Raw genomic sequence first — 22,441 nt, forward strand, 5'->3', positions numbered from 1 at the left:
CAATCCCCATCTGGAGGTTCGAAGTCTGAGCATTGTCAGAGCCGAGGCCCGCCGGATGAGAGCTTGGCTCCCCCAACTGGGCTTCCTCATGGAAGACCACCGTAATGTGAGCGGTTATCCTTGGGTGGTTCAGAGAACAGTTGAAGGAGAAAAGCGCGGAGCTAGTCGTGGCAGGAGGACGGGGAGCAAGGGAGCCCAAACAGTGGCTGGAATCATGAAACCACCCTCTCCCACTGCGGGTGCGAGTGTAGTGGCCGACAAAGAAATCACTGGAGAGGGAGGGCGAATCGGAAGATGGGCTGGAAGGCACGTGCAGAGGACTGCCCCTGGTGCCACCCCTGCGGCACCGCATTCTATGGCGCAGGCGAGGTATAGGGGAGACAAAAATAGTGGGAGCAAAGCAAGGCCAAACAGTAGCGATGACGGGCCAGAGAATTTCAGACATAAGCCAAAACAAAGGCCAGAGGCCCGAGTGAAATGCCAGAGGATCAACTGAAGCGGCTCCGCTACAAGACCAGAGCGAAGCTCCAAATTGGCCTCCCCATTCAAGCAACGAGAGGCAGCAGGGATGACGAAGCCAACACCATACAGACAGAATCCAGAATTGAGGCCAGAGGCCAAATAGAAATGCGAGTGGTTCGACGGAAGCGGCTCCACAGATAGCACATGGCCTAGCTTCAATTTATCTTCCCCTGTCACGCATCGAAAAGCACCACCGTAACTGTTGCATTGAAGAGAGCCAAAGTCTGAAGCATGTTGGAGCATGCAGAGGCATGAACCGGAGCGGAGGACATGATATGAGATCTGGAACCACTTAAAACAATGCCATTGAACCCTACGCTTCTTAAATGCAGAGATCCGTCGATCAGAAGCCAATTAACCGCCATGTCCTGGGTAGACAGATTTCACCCCACCTCACCCCACCCCTGTCCCGTCATATTTAATGCTCGACTATACACCTGCATCTGGGAGAGTTGCATCCCTATGGACCAGTATTTTGCACTCCTGATTTTGATCATGATTCTGAATTATGTCTAGAGCTCCAGTGAGAAGAATGTGCCCACTTTCCACCCCCAAATTGGCAAGTAGATTAGCGACCTTGTTTCCTTCCTGTTTAACGTGATTGAATATGATGGCACGATTGGTTTGAAGCAATTGTTCTATTGCATCCAATCTGGCTTCGAGTCTCCAACTGTTGGCAATTTTATGCGCATGTGCCCCATTGAGGAGTTGATTGGCTAGGTTGATGAGGATTAGGGAGTCACCTTCGATCTCCAAAGGTTGGAAACCATGACGCTGGGAAAGGAGTAATCCTTGACAGAGACCCTCCAGTTCAGCCGAGTTATTCGTGTCCCAGCCAATGTTTCCAAAGTAGATTAGGAGAGGCGAACCCTCATGATCTCTAAATATGCCGCCAAATCCTGCTTTGTCGGGATTACCATTTGAAGCTTCATCAAAGTTAAGTTTGAAAGAATGCTTTGGAGGGGGGGTCCATAAGTGCTTTCTGATGTTGTTGCCTTCTGAAGGTCTGTGATTGTGAGTACCTTGTGGGAGTTGTATGTTCCAATTTTCCCAGATGGCTTTCTCATTTGCAAGAGTGGGAAAATCTTCCGAATGCCAAGTTTGAAGCGCCAAGGTCTCTTTAAGATTGAGACAAAAGTTGCCCCAAATGATTTCTAAAGGAGTGCTTTGATCTTTGAATATGCGCTTGTTTCTTTCTTTCCATATTGTCCAGAGGAGAAGGCCGGGAATCATTCTCCATAATTGGTTTAGTAGTTCGCTTTTATATGGGTTCTAATGCCAATGGCGAATGGAGTTGATTTAATCTTCGGAAACTCTGCATCTTTTTTACAACAGAAGCTCGCCTTCTCCCACAGTTGGTTGGCAAGAGTGCAAAAATCCAAGAGGTGTTGGAGATTTTCCTCCTGAGAATTACAATTGGGACATATGGAGGGCCCATGAAAGTTTGTTTTTCTAAGATTGTCCCAAGTGAGGATTTTCCAGTGCCCAAAAAGCCATAGGAATAGGGAGACTTTGGGCCAAGTACCTGATGACCAGATTCTGCCCCAGATAGGATCCAGGGGCATTGGAACATTGCATATAATTTTATAAGCCTCTTTGGTGGTGAAGAAACCTTTTGGGGTATATCCCCATCTTAAAATGTCCCTGCCTTCGAATGATCTAATGCGTCGATTCTGGAACTCACTCTCCATGACCTCCTTAGTCTAGTTATCTGCATTCTTGATGAGCCTGTCGATCTGCTTCCATTGTCTATACCCCTGTTCTGTCTACGGAATCCATTGTTGCTGGACGGATTCCTTTTGTTGCTCCTCCCACTCTTGACAAGGAGGTGGTCTATAGATGCCATTGAGCTTTGGTAGTTGGTGCCAGGCATCCATCCAGAACCGAGCAGTGCTGCCGTTCATTATTTCCCAAAAGCTGTGTTGTTGGATCAGCAAGAAGTGTTGTCTGGCAGTGTTCCATATTAGTGATCCCTTTTCAGTTGGAGTGAATCTAATTAGCTCCTCCGCTGGTATGTGATTGGCATATTTGGCTGTCTAGATGGCTGCCCATGGCTTATTGGGAGCAAGAGCCATTGCCACCATATTTTTTCACCCATGATTACATTGTTGTAATGAGGATTGCGCAGACCTATACCCCCTTTTTCTTTGGCCTTGCATGCTGTCGACCATTTTGCCAAAGCCCATTTGCGATTTATGCCAGTTGCACCCCAAAGAAAATTGGGCTGTAAAGCTTTTATTTTTTAAGGACCCATTTAGGCGCTGCCAAGATTGAGAAAAGGTAGAGAGGCATTGCATGTAGCACAGCTTTGATTAGCACTAATCTGCTAGCTATGTTCAGAGTTCTATGAGTCCATAAAGTGAGACGAGATTCAAGTTTCTCAAGGAGCATACACCAAGAGGCGTGCTTGATGGCAGAGTCTATTAAGGGAGCTCCAAGGTATTTGGAAGGTAAGGAGGCTATGGAGAAGCCCAGAATGCGGGCAATAGCATGTTGAGTAATAGGGGGGTGTGAAAAAAGAAGATCTGTGATTTAGCCATGTTTATGCTCGTCCCTGAAGCATCAGAGAAATCATTCAGAAGGGATTTAAAAAGGGAGGCTTCCTGAACAGAAGGGTACCCAAACAGCATGTTGTCATCAATGAACTATTGATGAGTGATGGCTAGAGAATTGTGTATGGATAGACCTTTGAGTTGCTGGGAGAGGAGGGAATGTTTGATATGGCGACCCAGACCTTCCACCATTAGAACAAAAAGGAATGGGGAAAGTGGATCTCCTTGTCTAATACCTCTAAAGGGGCTGAAAGGTCGAGAGGGTATGCCATTTATGAGGATAGAGAAAAATGTTGTGGAAATTAAACTCAGAATCCATCGAACCCACATTGGGGAAAAACCAAAGGCTGTTAGCATTTTTCGAATATAGGTCCAGCTTAACTTATCAAAAGCTTTAGGGAGTGCTTGAGGGAGTGTATGATTTCATGATTGAGGATAATGCTGTCCAGTATTTGTCTTCCTTCTACGTATCCAGATTGTTTAGGCAATATGAGCAAGGGCATAAGCGGCTTCAACCTGTTAGAAATGACTTTGGATATCACCTTGTAAATAACATTGCATAGTGCAATTGGACGGAATTTGTCCGGAGTACTGGTATTCTCTTCTTTTGGGATGAGGGTGATGAAAGTTGAATTCAGAGAGGGCAGAAGCCAATGTAGAGTGCGTGATTCCTCCACCACTAGCCACACCTCCTCTTTGATAAGATCCCAGAAAGAGTGGAAGAAGGTAGTAGTGAAGCCATCCGGACCAGGAGCTTTGCCCTCCTTGAGTTGGTTCATAGCTAAATCCACCTCCTGAGGCATTACTGGTCGAAGAAGAAGTTGGTTGTGTTCTTCTGTGATAATTTTCGGCACATTTTGAGCGATATTTTCTATAGCAAGGTATCTATCAGTTTGGGGTTCTTGATGGACCTCCTGGAAGTGATTGATAAACTCCTGTTCGATCTCTGCATGGCTTTCCACTCTTTCCCCTCCTCGCTTTTGTATGAAAGAGATGGTGTTGTGCATTCTTCTCTGTATTGTAGTTCTGTGGAAGAATTTGGTGTTCCTTTCTCCTTCTTTCAGCCATCTAATTCTAGATTTTTGCTTCCAAAGAATTTCTTCCTGCTTTCTTCTCTCCTCCAATTGATTGTGAATGTGCTTTTCCTGTTCCAATGTCCCTTCCTTGTAGCCCTCTGTGATTATCTGTTGCTGGAGTTCTCTCATTTCTTTGTTTAGATCTTGCTGTGCCTGGAAGATGTTGCCAAAAGTCTCTTGATTCCAGCGCTTGATTTGGGATTTCAGGAATTTGAGTTTCTGTTGAAACTGATACATTTTTGATCCCTCTGGCGAAGGGAAGTTGGTCCAGGTGGATCTGATGAGGTCGTTGAAGGCGGGGTGGGTGAGCCAAAAAGCTTCGAAGCAGAAAGGATGCCTGGTAGAGTTTCCTGGTCTTTGCCATTGGAGAGAGATAGGCCAATGATCTGAGCCTGAAAATGGAAGAATTGATGTCGAGATGTCACCTCCAAGATGCACTGCATTATCTGAGATGAGGAATCTGTCTAGTTTGGAAGCAATTTGTTGCTGCCCAACCCTGTGATTGCTCCAGGTGTGCATTCCATTGCAGAATTGCAGATCAATTAGCATATTGTTTTGGATAAAATCTTTAAAGTGGCCATTTTCCTGTTCTAGCTTGGCTCGACCTCCCTGCTTTTCCTCCAGCTTGGTGATCATGTTGAAGTCTCCTCCAATGATCCAAAGAGGATGGAGTCTATTGAAGTTGAGCGCTTCTATTGTGTCTAGAAGAGAAATTTTGTTGCCTGCTTCCTGTGGGAAGTAGACATTGGTGAGATGGCCATGAATGTTGGTGCCGATTATATGAAAAGTAGCCTGTATAATGTGATGGGAGGCATGAAAGTCTGAGAGAGTTATAGCTTGCGTGTTCCAGGCAATTGCCAGTCCCCCGGAGGCACCCGAAGCATCCACTGCAACCGAGTGACAACCTAGCCATGATATAGAGAGGATGTTTCCAAGTGTGGTACTATTACATTTCGTTTCCTGCATAAAGAAGATCTGGGGCTACTCCTGCTTTATCATGTTTTTTATCATTTTGAGTTTCCCGGGGCTATTGAGCCCTCTTAGATTCCATGAAGTGAGCTTCATGATTCACTATTAGTGGTGGGCTTGTAGTACTTTATCAACTTAGTGTATCTCCCTGAGTCTACCAGGATTTTCCCTATTGTAATAGTTCTTTGAAGAATTGTCTTTCTTCCACGTTTTTTGGAGTCTTTAGGAAAGAAGCTGCCATCCCATTGACTGCCCAATTGTATGCCCAGTTGTTGTTGCTGGTAAGCCCTGGAGATGATGACTTCCAGGGTATTGAGCTGATGCTCTTGAATCTTGTCGTAGTCCTTCCTTCTGCATGCTTGTTCAAGCTCGAAAATGTCAAGTCCTCCCAAATCAATTCTTTCCGGTTCTTCTTCCATATGTTGCGTCTGACTGCTTTCTGCTGAGGTGATTGCTAATTGCAGGGTCTGGCTGGGGATACCGTCAACATCCATTCCATTGGGTTTCCAATTAGGGTCCTTTCGAGCCGCCTCAGGAATCCCAATGTTGTCACTCAGGGGCAAGGGAGTGGGAGAAGATCCAGATAGGGGGGGGAGAGGTCGTGATGATCAGCGGAGGGATTGGCAAAATGTTCTGAGGTGGGTCTTTTGAAGTTTTAGCAAGGACCTCAAAGCTATTGCTTGTGGAGGGAATGGAGGCAGTGTCCTACATGGGATTTTTCCCGGAGGAAGGTTTTTATGCGATCTTTTTTTATTTGTGACCTTGGTAAAGCCATCATGGGCCGGCTTGTCTGAGGGGTCAGAGGTTTGGGGTTTAGCATTTAGAGGGCAGTCCCAAAAAAGATGCCCATGGGCATGACACTAACGACAATGAAAGGGCACATGCTCAAAATCTAAGGGTTCGATCCATTCACAGTCATCATGGAAGAGACTTACCGCGTCCGGAAGGGCTTTGTCCAGGCGCATGAAGACACAAATACGGGCATAGGAGGTGTATCTGTGCAGCTTCATTTCTTTAGCAATTTTTATAAACTCCCCCAGCCCCTTGCTAATGTCTCTCAACGATTCCTCATCCCAGTATTCCAATGGGAGCAAGTACATCCGGATCCAAACTGGTGCCTAGCTGAAATCCTCCTTGTCAGGGTTAAATCTCTCTACCATTCCCTTAAATACAGACCGACGGAGTTGAAGAAGTAGGGACCTTCATCCATAACCCTATTCTGGTCTTCGATGCAAATGAAAATCGCAGTGAAAAACCCTTTTGGTCCTAGTTGCAGGGTGACATGTCCCTTGGGTTTCCATTTGGAAAAGATCCATCATTGCAAAGCTTTTTCAGTCGGCCAGTATCCAATAAATTTTCCAATGAGTGCATGGTCCCTCATGTACTGGATTTGACCATTGATTCTATGGCTGGGAAGTTCTATCTTGGGTCGTTCAGCTGCTATGGGTTTGCATGTTGTTGATGTAACCTTGGGCGTTTCCTGTTGCCCAATCTCTCCTTCTTGTACTTCACTGCGCCTGTCTGACTGATCAGTGGGAGCGTTTGTCGTATCTTGCATTGGGGAATCTCTTGTATCCGTGTTTACTTGTTCTGGACCGGAAGGCTTTGTCGGTTTCTTCGCTTGATTATCTCTCTCGACTGAGGGGGAAGGCTTTGAAGCCCCCCCCTGAGGGTCAGCCATTGCAATGTGGTCTATGCCAGCAAGTTGCTGTCACGAGGAGGAAGGTGAACGGAAAATAGAGGCAAGGAGGGTTCAGACTGCACCGTTTCAGGGGCGAACAGAAAACCCTAGGTTGCAGAGCACACTCTAGACCTATTCTTGAACCAATTCCCGTCCGATCGATGAAGTATTGTTAATTGTAGTGTTTTTAAATATTATGAATTATAGCTATTCGATTCTTGTGCTTTTCATCATATGTGTCCACATAAAAATTGGTTTTTAACATATAAAGTTGTTGATGGTGGATTTTTCCATATAGGTGATAATATATCCTCTAAGACTATTGGGGTTGGAAGTGTCAAAATCAATATGTTTGATGGTATTATGAGAACATTAACATGTGGTACATGTACCTGAATTAAAGAATAATTTAATTACTTTGGGAGTGGTGTAATCTTGTGTTTATAAGTGTACAGGTCAACATGGAGCACTGAAAGTGTCCAAGGGCACTTTAGTGGTCATGAAGGCTACTAAGATAGGGAACCTTTATAAGCTAGATGGAAGTACTCATATTAGCAAAGCAATGGTGGCATATGAGAAGGCAACAAAATCCACTCATTTTTTATGGCATAAACAATTGGGTCATATGAGCGAGAAGGAACTATAGGTTTGATAAAGTGCAAGCTACCTCCAAAATTGAAATCTCTAAATTTAAGTTTCTACAAACATTGTATATTTGGAAAACATTGTAGCGATAAATTTAAGGCAGGAAACCATAGTAGTAAAGGTACTCCTTATTACATTCATTCAAATTTTTTGGGGTCATCCCCTATTGTTTCTTTCAGAGCATAATCATATTATGTTTTATTTATAGATGATTTATCTAGAAACGTATGGGTCTATGTATTAAAAAGAAAATATAATGTATTTAAAAACTTTAAACAATTTAGAACTATGGCTGAAAAGAGACTTAGCAATACAATAAAATGTTTAAGAATAGATAAAAATGGTGAGTTATCTTCTTTATATTTGAAAAATATTGCAACGAGGTTGGGATCATGAGACACAAATGTTGGGTGTGTGTTATATTTTGTGCATGGGTTTTGCACATGGTTTTGGGCATGATGGTTTCTACCCATGGTATCTTGTAGATTCGATCAAGTGAAATACGATTAGGTTCTAATCCAGGGTTAATGGATTGGGGTTTATGGATGCTTCAACATGTATGTATATATATATGTATTGTAACATTGAAAGGAATATAATGAAAAATCAATCTGGTAGTCTTGGTTTTGGGATCCTGGGGAAATCTTTGTGTATTTGTTTTGTGTTTCTAGCCATTGTATATTTTCTGTTTTTAAGAATTCATTTGCATGTAATTTTTGTACATGGTTAAAACCTACATTTGGTATCAGAACCAGGTTCAGCTTCAAGGGGACACCTTTACCGCTAAAAGGTTTTTCTCAAGCTTGTGGTAGACCCTGTTCAATGGTAGATCTGCGGGATCGATTCTTCTAGTGATAGAATATGGCAAGCAGTGGAAAGATAGAGATCGAGAAATTTAATGGTTAGAGTTTTGAGTTGTGGAAAATCAAGATGGAGGATTTGTTGGTGGATAAAGATCAGTGGATCGCGGTAGATCTGGGTACTAAACCAATGGAAATGTCAGATGAAGACTAGGGGAAGTTGGATGGGGAAGAAAAGAGCACAATACAGTTGTGTATCTCAAATTCAATATTGTTGAATGTATCATGGGAAGCTACAATGAAGGCTTTGTGGCACAAGTTAGGGACTTTGTACCAATCTTTGTGTCTAGTGAACAAACTATTCCTACGGAAAAAATTGTATAACCTGAGGATGAAGGATCGAGACTCAACGACAAAACATATGAGCACATTTAATACTGTGGCAAGTTAGTTTTTATATGTTGATATTAAAATTTAAGATGAAGATAAGTGCATCAGTTTGTTTTGTTCTCTACCATATTCATGGGATAGTTTGGTTGTTGCAATAGGTAGCAATACAACTACCTTGAAGTTTGATGAATTAGTCTCATCCTTGTTGTTGGAGGAGATGAGACAAAAAAATATGGAGGGACAGAATGGATATGTCTTGTCTATACAAGGACGGTACCATAATAGAAATAAAAATAAGTCCTCGAGTGGGAGATCTAAATCTCCAAGAAAACCTATAAAGGTGTGCTAGAAATGTGAAAAGGAAGGGAACTTCAAAAAGGATTGTAGATCTAAAGCTCCTAAGAAAAGAAAGGGATCTGATGATTCTCCTTCTGCAAAGGCGAAAAAATCTCAAATGAAGATGGGGATGTGTACTTGGCTTCTTCTTCAAGTACACATGTAGATCATGAGGCATGGTTGATTGACTCAGGTACATCCTTTCACTTCACTCCCCACAGGGAGTGATTCTGAAGATATGAGAAATATGATGGTCGTGATGTCTTCTTAGGGGATGACAGGAAGGCTAAAATCATCGATCGTGGAAAAGTTAAGTTGAAGTTGCAAGGTGGAAGGATTAGAACACTTTTGGATGTTCTGCATATTCCTGCATTGGCCAGAAATCTGATTTTCGTAAGAAAGATGGATGATGCAAGTGTAAAAAAAAAATTCAGGAAAGATACTTGCAAGATGGTTCGGGAAGCAATGGTATTGATGCAGGGAGTTCAGATTAGAACTTTATACAAGCTTATGGGTAGCACTATTATTGATGGGTGCAACAATTCTGTGGTTCCTGGAAGTGGAGCAGAAAACCTTGTGGTCTCTTGATAAAATACCTTGCTATGGCATCAAAGTCTTGGACATATTGGAGAGAAGGGCCTTCAAATACTTCATGGTAATAGTATGGTAGAAGGTATGTCTAATTTCGCTCTGGATTTCTATTTATGTGAACATTGTGTCTATGGGAAGCAAAATCGGGTGAGTTTCCCCTCTGGTGCTAAGAGGGCAAAAGGGATATTAGAACTTGTGCATAGTGATGTGTTTGGGTGTATGTCAGTTCCATCACTAGGTAAGTATGTGTACTATGTATAATTTATAGATGACTTCTCAAGGAATACATGGATATATTTTTGCAGGAAGAAACCTAAACGCTTTGACAAGTTTAAATAATTTAAGGCTCCGGTGGAAAACTAGACAAAGAAGAAGATAAAGGTGTTGAGGACAGATAATGGTTGAGAGTTCTATAAGAAGGAATTTGAAGAGTTCTATAATAAGTGTGGTATAGAACGGTAGAAGACTACTCAATACACACCTCAGCAAAATGGAGTTGTGGAAAGAATGAACAGGACGTTGATGGAAAAGGCAAGAAGCATGCTCAGTGGTGCTAGGTTAGGACAAGAATTCTAGGCAGAGGCGATGGAGATTGCATGTTACCTGGTTAATAGATCACCTTCATCAACATTGGAGGATAAGTCTCCACAAGAGGTATGGACTGGTAAGAAATGCTCTCTTTCACATCTGAGGGTATTTGGTTGTGATGCATATGTACAGGTTCCAAAGGAGAGAAAAACCAAGTTGGATAGTAAATATGAAAGGTGCATCTTTATTGGGTATAAGGATGCTTTAAAAGGTTATAAGCTTTGGAACTCAAAAAAAAGGAAGGTTGTGTATAAACGAGATCTGGTGTTTAGAGAGGTGAAAGATGTTATTAAACAAGAATTCCTACCAAAGGAACCTGAGAAGATAGAGTTTGATCTAAAGGAGGAAGAATCAGACACTACAGTAGAAGAGGAATCAGAACATGAAGAGCCACAAACTCCAGCTGTGAAAAGATCATTTCGAGAAAGAAGGCATCCAGAAAGGTATAGTCCATATGCTTTCTGTTCAAATTTTTCTTTATCTATTACTGATGATGATCGTAGAAGTGTCAGGGAAGTAGTAGATTCAGAGGATGGAAAACTATGGAAAGAGGCCATGGTTGATGAAATGACATCTTTGGACAAAAATTAAGCTTGGGATCTGGTGGAGTTATTGGCTGGAAGAAAACCCATTGGAAGAAAATGGCTATTTAAGAAGAAGATGAATGCAGAAGGCATGGTGGAGAAAAACAAAGCTCACTTGATAGCAAAAGGTTATTCCCAAGTGTCGAGAATTGATTTTGGTGATATATTTTCTCTTGTTGCCAAGGTAGCTTCTATTAGATTACTTTTATTTGTTGTTGTTACTTTTGATTTTGAGGTAGAACAAATGGATGTGAAGACAACATTTCTTCACGGGGATCTAGAAGAAGAGATCTACATGAAACAACCTGAATGCTTTATGGTGAAGGGTAAGAAAGAACTGATATGCAGGTTAAAAAAGTCTCTGTATGGGTTAAAACAGTCACCAAGGATGTGGTATCAGAAATTTGATACATTTATATGGGGACTTGGCTTCATCAAAATAAAAGAAGATCACTGGGTGTATTTTAAATTAACTAGTGACAGTGTTATTTGTCTGGTCTCATATGTGGATGATATGTTGTTGATTGGAAATGACAAAGAAATTATCGAGGATTTGAAGACCTAATTGTCCTCCAAATTCGACATGAAGGATCTCGATGTTGCAAACTATATTTTGGGTATGGAAAATAAACAAGATTGAGCAAAGAGGAATCTTTGGTTAAACCAGAGGAAGTATGTCGAGACAATACTGCAAAGGTTTAATATGCAGGATAGTAAATAGGTGAAGGTTCCTATTCTTATAGGTGTAAATTTATATGTTGAACAATTTCCCAAGACACAAGAAGAGGAAGAGGACATGTCCCTTGTTCTATATGCAAGTGTAGTCAGTAACCGAATGTATGTAATGGTCTGTACTAGACCAGGTATTTCACATGCAGTGGGAGTATTGAGCAGGTTTATGTCAAAACCAGGAAAGGAGCATTGGACAGCAGTGAAGCGGATTTTCAGGTATTTGCGTGGCACTAGTGATTACGGTTTGTGTTACCAAGGTAAACCAGGATTGGATAGAGTTTTGGACATTTGTGGCTTTGTTGATGTAGACTACGCTAGATATATGGATCAGAGAAGATCTAACAGTGGGTATGTGTTTAACTTATTTGGAGGTGTAGTCAGTTGGATGAGCAAGACAGTCTGCAGTGTCACTTTCAACTATAGAGGCAGAATACATGGTATCCATTCATACAAGCAAGGAAGCAGTTTGGTTGCAGAGATTGTGTTCAAGTATGGGGTTAGTACAACAAGCTATAAGGATATACTATGACAGCCAAAGTGAAATTTTCTTAGCAAAGAACCCTGCTTATCATTCAAAGACAAAGCAAATTGATGTTCAGTACCACTTTGTGAGGGATATGGTTGAGGACAAAAAGGTTTTGTTGGTAAAGGTGGACACTTTGAAGAATGTTGCAGATGCATTGACAAATTCTGTGAGCACTGAGAAATTTTCTTGCTGTAGATAAATAATGGGCATTGCAGGGTTGGACCAATTACTAAGAAAACCACAGTAAATACTCCTCAACGAAATGGTGTGGAAGAATGCATGAACAAGACACTTTTGGATAGATCAAGGAGCATGCCAAGAAATGCCAATTTGCAGCAATATTTGTGGGTAGAAGTTGTCAGTATTGTTTTATATCTTTTGAATCAATCACTATCTATTGCAATAAATTGCAAAATCCATGAAGAGGTATGGACAGGTCATCCCTGTGATTATTCAGATTTACATCTTTTTGGTTTTGAAGAATCAAAGAAATACATATTTGTTGGTTATGATGATTTTTCTAATGGATATAGGTTGTGACATCCTACTACCCATAAAATCATCTTCAATAGAGATGTCATATTTGATGAATCTTCTCTTGTTAAATCAAATTGTGCAAAATATGTTTGGAAATGGGAACTGATACAAGAACATACACCGAATAAAAAAAATATAGTTTAATAATAAACCATCTATAGACACATGGAAGCAAGAAGAACTTTCTAATGATAATAAAATCGTAGATGTTGAAGACACATGAGAAAGTGTTGAAAGTATAAAATCAACACTAAGAAGATATGCACGAGAAAGAAAACCTCCTAAAAAGTATATTGATTGCACTTCATATGTTTCTTTGGCTACCAATTATGGAGAACATTCTTGTTTGTAAGAAGTAGTAGACAATATCAATAATTCCAAATGGATGTCAGCGATGAAAGAAGAAATGGATGCCTTGAAGAGAGATAGAGCCTGAGATTTGGTAGAACTTAAGATAGATAGAAAGGTTGTTGGATGTAAATGGATTTTCAAATTGAAAAGAGACATTGATGGTAATATTGAAGATTATAAGGCCAAACTAGTCGCAAAAGGTTACTCTCAGATGAAAGGTATAGATTTCCAATTGTTAAACTTGTATATGTTTGTATTGTGTTAACACTAGTTGTTTTTATTAATTTGTATTTAGAGCAATTAAATGTTAAAAAAGCATTCTTGCATGGATATCTAGATAATCCAGGTGGATATTGGTGGCCACCCACCTATTCCACTTGGACCCCCACCATTTTTTCTTTCAGTTTCCTTAATTGTAGCACAATTTACTATTTTTGGTAGTTTTTCAGGTCCTGAACTTCCATAGCCATTTTGAGGCCCTAAAAACGTTTTTTTGGGAAAACGGGCAAACCCATTTTTCACAACAAGGGTTTGTAGTTGAAATTTGTAGTCCTCAGATAGATATTTCTAATAAGGTATCGTAAATGTCAAATTTAATTCGTATTTCAAAGTTACGACCATGGGAAGTTAATGTACCAATTTAACCCAATGGGGCCCACAAAATTTTGGTGCTTCATCTCCTAGGGTTATGTTTTTGGATGTTTAGGATTTTCCATTGTTTCTAAATAATAAATAGGCCTTCGGGCATCATTATAACGCAATTTTTATTCATAATTTATGACTGCAGATAGAAGTATCTTCCCTAGACCTATTGGCTTGGTCTAGAACAATAGAAAGAAAAGAATATAAAGTTCCCCTTAGAGGAATTGGAGAATGGAACTATGCTTACTTGTGACGCGTCCCAAGATATTCTCTCCTCTCAGCTTGTAAGGTCCAATTTCTATAATTAGAACCTGCACATACAATCATCACAAGCCAAAGATCTTGACACCTATGTAGCATTATCCAATCACTATATTCAATGGATCAACAAAGCATTGAAATATATGAATGTAAACATAACATAACACATATAGGAAACTGATATACTCTTTGTATTAATATGAAAAGGAGAGAGTTTACAACCAAAAATGGAAGTTGGTCTTGTATAGATCTCCTCAAGTTGACTTGTCTTTCCTTGTCACAAGGCACACCTCAAGGTCACCCTAATGCATGAAGATGATAACTCTCTAAGGTTCAAATCAGAAGCATGAGGGTATGATTAGTCTCCAAAATCAAGCCCTAATGTTGTAGATGGTTGTAGATTTATAGGATAGTGTGGTAGTTTAGGAATTATTATCCATTTACTAATCTAGGCTTCAGATCCACTCTTGATGGGAGGATGAGGTCAATGGATAAGAGGTAAAATATCAAAGGTAGGATCATATAGGATTCGAATTTCTTATCTAAGGTAAATGGTTGAAACAACTCCTGGAAGCTTCAGAAGGGGAAGCTTTGGGATTCTTTTTATTTTTCCCATATTTCTAGAATAAGCGCACCCCCAACAAGGGACACCCCGTTGCTAATCAGAATTGGTGCAAAACTGAGCACCATGTTGTTGAACGCAGCTCCCTAAAGGGCTAAGGTGCGCTAGGCCTTAAAAGCACCAATTTGAGGCAATCAAACCCAGAAACTCAGGGATTTCGAAGAGTCTTTATTATCACTTTATGTAGGGATGATGACAAGGTGTTCATAGATGTGGATTGATCCGGTTTGCAGGCCTATTGACTAGATGTGAATAAATGGCCTACAACAATACTTCAGAAGGCATGTAGCCACCACATCTCTTCTCAGAGATAAAATACCATTGCCTAAGCTAGTTTATTTCCATTCTACATGTAAATATTTTTTAGTACTTTGTTATTAATAAATTGTGTTTCTTTTATATATGTATTTCAGTTTTTTCCTTAGTAAATTTGGATCATTGGATGAGGATATTTATATGGAATAGCTAATAATTGTTGTGCAACATTGTAATGAAATATTAGTTGCAAGCTCAAGAAATAGTTGTATGGCTTGAAGTAGTCATCTAGGCAATGGTACAAGAAATTTGATTCCTTCACAATGTGTCAAAATTTTACTAGAAGTGAGTATGATCATTGTGTGTACTTTAAAAGTTTGAATGGCATGTTCACTATCTTAGTGTTGTATGTTGACAATATGCCCATTTCAAGTAAAATCATGGAAGAGTTCAATAGGTTGAAGGCTCAAATGGATAGGATGTTCGATATGAAGGATATAGGAGTTGTAAAATAAAACTTGGGCATTAAACTACACATACATGGGAAAAATGGTAAGCTCAGGTTTTCACAGTAGAAGTATGTAGAGAAAAATCTTGAGAAATTTGGGATGAATAATGTGAAATCGATTAATGTCCATTTCTCTTCTCATTTTAAGCTTTCTTTGGGATTATTTCTTAGTAATGAAGAAGAAATGATGTATTTTATGCTAATGCAGTAGGAAGTATGATGTATGCAATGGTTTCTATTATACTAGATATTTCATGTGAAATTGGTGTTATCAGTAGGTTCATGGAAAATCCAACAAAATAGTCTTGGTTTGCAGTGAATGAGTGCTTCAGTACCTTAGATGCCCCAATGATTATTGTAGCACCTTTAATGGTTGTAATTATTATGTGTGTGGATATGTTCATTTATATTTTGTAGGTGATTTGGACAAGAAAATGTCTACTTTAGGATTTGTATTTACTCTTTTAAGGGGGTTCCATTAGTTGGATGTCGAAGCTTCAAGAAACAATTTATTTATCCACCACAAAGGCAAAGTACATTGTTGCCTCACATGCTTGCAAAGAGGTAATTTGGTTGAAGGGTTTTCTAGGTGAACTAGGGAGAGTGAAAAACAAAATAGCTATATTATGTGATAGTCAAATTGCTCTACATTTGGCTGCAAATCTAAATTGTAATAGAAGGAACAAACATATTGATATAAAATACCATTTTGTAAGACATGTTATCAATGAAGGTGGAGTAGATCTCAAAAAGCTCCAGACTGGAGAAAGCTATGTATACATATTTACAAAATTAGTGTTGATAGAGAAGTTATGGTGGTGTCTAGCTTCTCTTGCCTTGTCGAAAAGGTGATAGGACTTTGGAAAGGAATTAGGAAATCTTTTTTTCAAGGTGGATATTGTTAGAATATGACAAAAAATGTTAAAATAAAATGTAAATGTAAAACTAATTCATTGATGCAAATATTGTTGTGGTTATTCTATTAGAGATAGTTTACAAACCAAAAGATAGTTACCAAAACTATTGTAACAATTCCTACTTCATATGTTGATTCTAAGAGATGAGGGGGACGAGTGAATAAGCCTGATTGTAATATTTCTCCCCCAATAAAATCCTATTTTCCTTGCCCATGGATGTTTCCTTGATAAATCGTCAAGGTTTTACTAAGTAAATGTTGTGTATTGGTGTATATTTATGTGTCATTTTTCTTGTGAATAAATTCATGTACAAAGTATGAAAATAACAGGCACTAGATTGAGTGTAATGTTATGGGTGTGCATAATATCATATGAGGGATCAATGGATAAACCATTTTGGTTATTAAAGGAAGCCAACATTCATTGGTTCACTAACCCAAACGTGGAGAGGCATTTTTCTTCCATAAAGGTGACAAATATAGCCCAAAAACCTTGTGCCAAAATTGTGTTCATTGTAGATCACAACTAAATTGTAATCCATGTATAATTTCATGAATTGATGGTCGACATTAGTTAAGGAGGTAGTGGAAATAGGGAAACACTCAAGCAAATGACCATAGACTTGTTTTTGTTTTATCCTTAAATACATATTATTATCACTACAAATCTAGTATTTGGTATCACTAAAATAGGCTCAATAGAGGTCACTAGTGCTTCATATATGCCCAAATTTCCAAAGATTTTGGTTAGATATTTTGTCCATGATCTAGATTTGAATGGATGTTATGATGTGGAATAGAGGGGGAATAGGTATGGATTTATTAGATGCACACAAATTTGTTTCCCATGGTGGACACAAGCATAACATGAACAACACGAATTATGAGAGATCTAATCTACAAAACTTGATCTATAGCCATAAGTGTGAATATTTGCAGCTCGAGAGAAATATTAACAAATTTTAGCCCATGTCATTTTCTTCTAACATGCATTTAGATTGAGTTTCTATAGTGGCTGCTCGAGACGAGATGAAGATGAATTGGATTTATTGGACAACTTCCTTGACCAAAATATGTGAAAATAATAGCCAAAAAATTATTACAACAGATCATAACAATATTGTTTAACAAATTGATTAAACAACTATTTTGAAATTTACACTTAAAATAACGAAAAATCTATTCCACAATTTTACCCCAAGAACCTCAATGAAGTAGAATTAAAAATGAAAATGTACTTGTTGCATATTTGATGTCCACTTTTCATCTTTTCCATTGCCTATCCAAATTTATTCTTGAGGTTGTATATGTCGCTATTATCAAAGCATCATGCCTTTAAGATCAAATCTAGTTTTCTAATTTTTATGCTCTCAACCTCTCACAGATATATTAGGCCCAATGGAAACCTACCATAGAGGATTGATCATGTCCCTTAAGATTAAAGAGGCTCTAATACAAATTGATAAAATAGTACAAGAAAGACAAAACAAGAGACAAAAAGTTTGGTGAAAAATGCCTCAAGCCATATTCTATTGTTGTATTCATTTCAATGATATAAATATATAATACATTATTAAAACAACCTTTTTGTTCTCACCTCAACACTTCATCAAGAGATAAAGTAGGTGGAAAATAGGAATTTAGAAACATGCTTAGGATAACAACTATATCCCAAGATATGAAATATATAAAGGTAGTATACTAGGACTTCATGATTTATATGAGTAAGATGCTAACAACAATGGCTTGCCCAAGCTTCTAATTCTATTCCTAATTATTAGTAATCAATTTTTTATTGAGGTCATATGCACCCATGAAATTTTCATACTTGACCATAAGGTATCTAGGTAGGTTAGCCATCAAATTTTATTGGGGCCATATGCATCCACTAAATTCCCAAACTTGATTATTGGTATCTAGGCAAGTTTATACCCATAGCCTCTTGATGGTATACATATAATTGTGGGTCATATGCTTCAAATGATGTTGTTTTCCTGTTTTCTGTGCATTTGAAATTGGTTGCTTACAAGTAATTGAGTACATAGAAGGATTTCTTGCAATATCATAGTCAATTAGTCTTTTTATCACAAGAAAGCACACCCTAGAGTGAAATTTAAAATTCATGGTATGTATTACTTTTTGGAATAGAGCATTAATTGCTAGTACATCCTACCATCTCCCTCAAAATAAATTATAATGATTTGAACCTTTAACCAACATTACTTCCTATAGTCATGCCTTGCTATTGTTTTCTCAATGGGCACAATAAAACCATTCAAGTATTTTTATGGATGATTCTCATCCCAGGGGGACAACTCCACTGATGATTGAATTAATGGAAAGTATGAGATATTCAAGGTTCAAACCGCCCGGATTATGTCTTGGTTTACGAAGAGGAGGAAGTTTACTAGTAGATAGGTGTGAGGCGACCTGTTGGGTTCCTCTGGGATACAAAAAAAAAATTTGAGCCCATGGGGTGTAGTTCATGACAATATGAATTATTTAGTAAAAAATAAGATTCAAGGTTCAAATCCTAGTGGGTCAAGCCAGCAAAAAAATGGCTGATTATATTCTTTGGACGTGGAATTTCCCATATCCAAGTGGAATCCAATCAACACTTGCTTTATTTTTCTAAGTTGAATCATGACCATGAGAAATAGAAATGATGCATAGGTATGGTTAATTCCCTCAAAATGTGTTATATATTCCAAAATTATACCTTTTCTCCAAGTTGGTTACATCATGGGAGTAGCTACAAAAAATGATTGTTACCACTTAAGCAGTAATTGTGTAACTACATTGCACATCATTTTGATTGGACTGCATAACATATGAGAAGAAGAATTGGTAATAAGGGTGGAATAGAGCATTAATGGATGATATATCCTCCTACCTCTCTCAAAATATTTTATAATGCTTTGAACCTTCAACCAACACTACTTCCTATAGTCATGCCTTGTTATTGTTTTCTCAATGGGCACAATACAACCAATCAGGTATTTTCATGGTTGATTCTCATCCCAACGGGACAACTCAATCAGTGATTGAAGTAACGTGAAATCTATGAAAAATGAGAGATACAAGGTTTAAATGCCTCCAATTTTGTCTCTATTTACAGAGAGGAGGATGTTTACTAGTAGATAGGTGTGAGGCAGGTTATTGGCTTCCTCTGGGATAAAAAAAATAAAAAAAATAAAATAAAAATTAAAAAAAAAATAAAATAATCCTTTGAGTCCATGGAGTGTAGTTGAAGTGGAGTTCATCGTGATATGAAGTATTCTGTAAACAATAATATTCAAGGTTCAAATCCTTGTGGGTCAGGCCAATAAAAAAATGGTTGATTCTCTTATTTGGACGTGGAATTTCCCATAGCCAAGTGGAATAAAATCAACATTTGATTTATTTTTCTAAGTTAAATCATGACCATGAGAAAGGGAAATTATGCAAAGGTATGGTTAGATCCTTCAAAGTGTGTTATCTATTCCAACATTATACCTTTTCTACAAGCTAGTTGCATCATGGGAGTAGCTACATAAATTATTGGTACCACTTGAGCACTAATTTTGTAACTACATTGTGCATCATTTTGATTGTGCTACATAGAATTTGAGAAGAAGCATTGGTAAGAAGGTGGAAAGTTTCCCTTATTCTTGTAGCAAGTAGCTTTGTAATAACTTGATTGTGCAACACTATTCTCCTTGGAATTGTAACATTGTTCCCATATATAAAACTAAGAACATACTACTCCCATATACTTAATGTGTTATATATATATATATATATATATATATCTATATATATATATATATATATATATATATATATATATATATATATATATATATATATATATATATATAGATATACATATACATATACATATACATATACATATACATATACATATACATATACATATACATATATATATATATATATATATATATATATATATATATATATATGAAGAATAGGGGCTATATAAATCTTTGATTTTGGATAATATTGTTATTTAGATAACATAAATTAGAGCTAGAGCATATAAATCCCCAATGTCAATTCCAATCAAGAGTTCATTCAAGACAATTTTGATAACCATTTAACAATATATTAGTAAACATGTTTCAAGGCTTTCCTAACATGTCTGCGTAATGGATTTTGTCATTTTGATGTGTATACACAATTGAAATTCTACAAGTTACATATTTCTCAACTTGATACCTAAACTAGCAAGCACTCTACTTTGTGTTGGATAGTATTGTCTTTGAAGGAGAAGCATTCATATTGATAATCGAGAAATAGCCATATCCATTCTTTCATTTCACAGAGGAGAATCTCAAATGAGTAGAATATAGAGAATAGCAATTACTTGCACCAAGAATAGGCCTCATCAACTCTAAAGGTAGATGAGTTGACACCATATGAAGTTAAAATCCTAACATCAATTGGCACATTGAGAACATAGATTCAATTTCCATCAGATTGTCATGTGGTTTATTGTGTGTGGGTTACAAAAAGGAAGGATCCAAATAATTAATCCTGAGTAGAGGTTACATATAGAATGTAAGTCTTGAATCTCATTCTATATAAAGAATAGAGAGACTTTCATTTTCTAAAGAGTAGTTGTGTTGGTTAGGAAATTGAAGTCCCTCATTTATAGATCAAAAACAATTTGACTTTAATGAAATCTTATTCATGATACTGGTAAACAAATTTCCATATTTCACATAAAAAAATATAAAGAAGTATTTTTTTAGTTTTAAGTGGTGGTTGAAGAGATAAATTAGTTCCAAATAAAACCTGGGGCTAATGGAGTCATGAAAAAAATCTAACAGGATTATTTTCTTACGTTATTAGGGATAGAAAAGCCACACAATGCATGTTATAACTCCCCTAGTATTGATAAAAATAAATGCATAAAATTCACAAATAAAATCTCTAAAAGAGATGCACCTTCTACTAGTTAAATGGGTTCTCTAGAATTGTAAATACAAATTTTCAACCATTCTTAAGGTGTACATAATTATACCAATACTAAAATAAACAAGGAAAGAAGAGGGTAAGGATACAACAATTTCTTCAATTGTAGTATATGTACTAAGCCATGGACCAAGTAACTAGCACTTGCATGCAAATAGAGAAATGTCAAATCCAAGCTTGAAGCTCTAAAAATATTTAGCACACATATAAAAGAAAGTCTCCAAAATCTCCAAATCATTTATTGTAACTATCCCTCCCACCCCCTTGGACTAAACCTAGCTTAATGGGAGGTGTTATTTTTAACTAACCCAGCCTCCATGGTCTCATTATGGAAATGGGTTTACAAAATTATTCATTTCCCAAAGTTAGAGGAATTAATGTTGGACAACACCATTTCATCCTACTTTTCAAGAGCTTTCTAGTGATATATTTTTTTCCCTGATCCAATGCATGGATCAAAATTTATTCCCAAGTGAAGTTTACACCCCCTTAACCTTGCCACATCAGCAAAGGTTCACCATATGGAACCTTCTCTTATGAATTCAACCATGGAACCCACCATATCATAGTGCTTGAGCACCATTGTGCTCCATGCCTATTGCTTGGAATGACACTCCTCACCTCTGTAGAGCACTATTTAATTTCATGCTAAATGACATGGACAATTCCCATCTCATGGCTTCTATCTTCTCTGCCCCCCGTGGTAGAACCACACAACAAGAACATCGGCGGCCTAAAGCTCCAAAGTGACGTGGCTTCCAACCATGAGTACTACTTTTTCAACATCATATGGCACTTAATGCCAAGTCATACCACAACCAAAACCATGCATCCTCTTATGCCACATTAGCTCATGTCATGGGCCCCATTGGGCCTCGAATATTCATGCAACACAACACTTTCTCGTTCAATTATGAGGAAGGACTTTATGTCCCACCATTTGTCAACAATGCTAACCTTATCAACACAAATGAAGCCCTCGTCATACCTCCACGATGCAATGGAAATATTGGCGATAGGTGATAGCCCGCGACCTCTGTCAACCAAACCCCTTCTCGCAACCAACCACCTTGTTTTCTTGGCATGTCATGACATGAATATATACAACAGATAGTGGGAGTGTTTCATTCTAGGCTTCTATCAATTCATGGATTTTACTTGTGATTCCAAGTCTCCATCTCATGGAGGCACATCTCTGTTCCCTAAGATGTAAATGAATCTTACCACTAACATCTTTTTTTGCTAATGCAAGAGTCGTTCCTTCTATTCAAAATGTAGAAAGGGTAAAATTACATAAAACACAAAAAACCATGGGCTAAACCTTTTAGCCCTATGTAAAAGCCTTACCAAAATAAAAAAAAACCCGCCAACTAGGTC

At 38.1% G+C, this 22,441-nt stretch overlaps 1 protein-coding gene across 1 annotated transcript; it reads right to left on the minus strand.

Annotated features, from left to right (window-relative positions):
• Positions 1 to 951: 951 nt before the first annotated feature.
• On the minus strand, positions 952 to 1,755 carry LOC149234356 (uncharacterized). The gene has a single exon (XM_089368249.1). The coding sequence runs from the start codon at positions 1,753 to 1,755 to the stop codon at positions 952 to 954; it is 804 nt and encodes a 267-aa protein (XP_089224375.1).
• Positions 1,756 to 22,441: the final 20,686 nt, after the last annotated feature.

This window comes from Pinus tabuliformis, chromosome 8 (genome assembly GCF_031772625.1).
Source record: "Pinus tabuliformis cultivar Carrire ecotype Pingquan chromosome 8, CPIR1, whole genome shotgun sequence".
Classification (NCBI taxonomy): Eukaryota; Viridiplantae; Streptophyta; class Pinopsida; order Pinales; family Pinaceae; genus Pinus; species Pinus tabuliformis.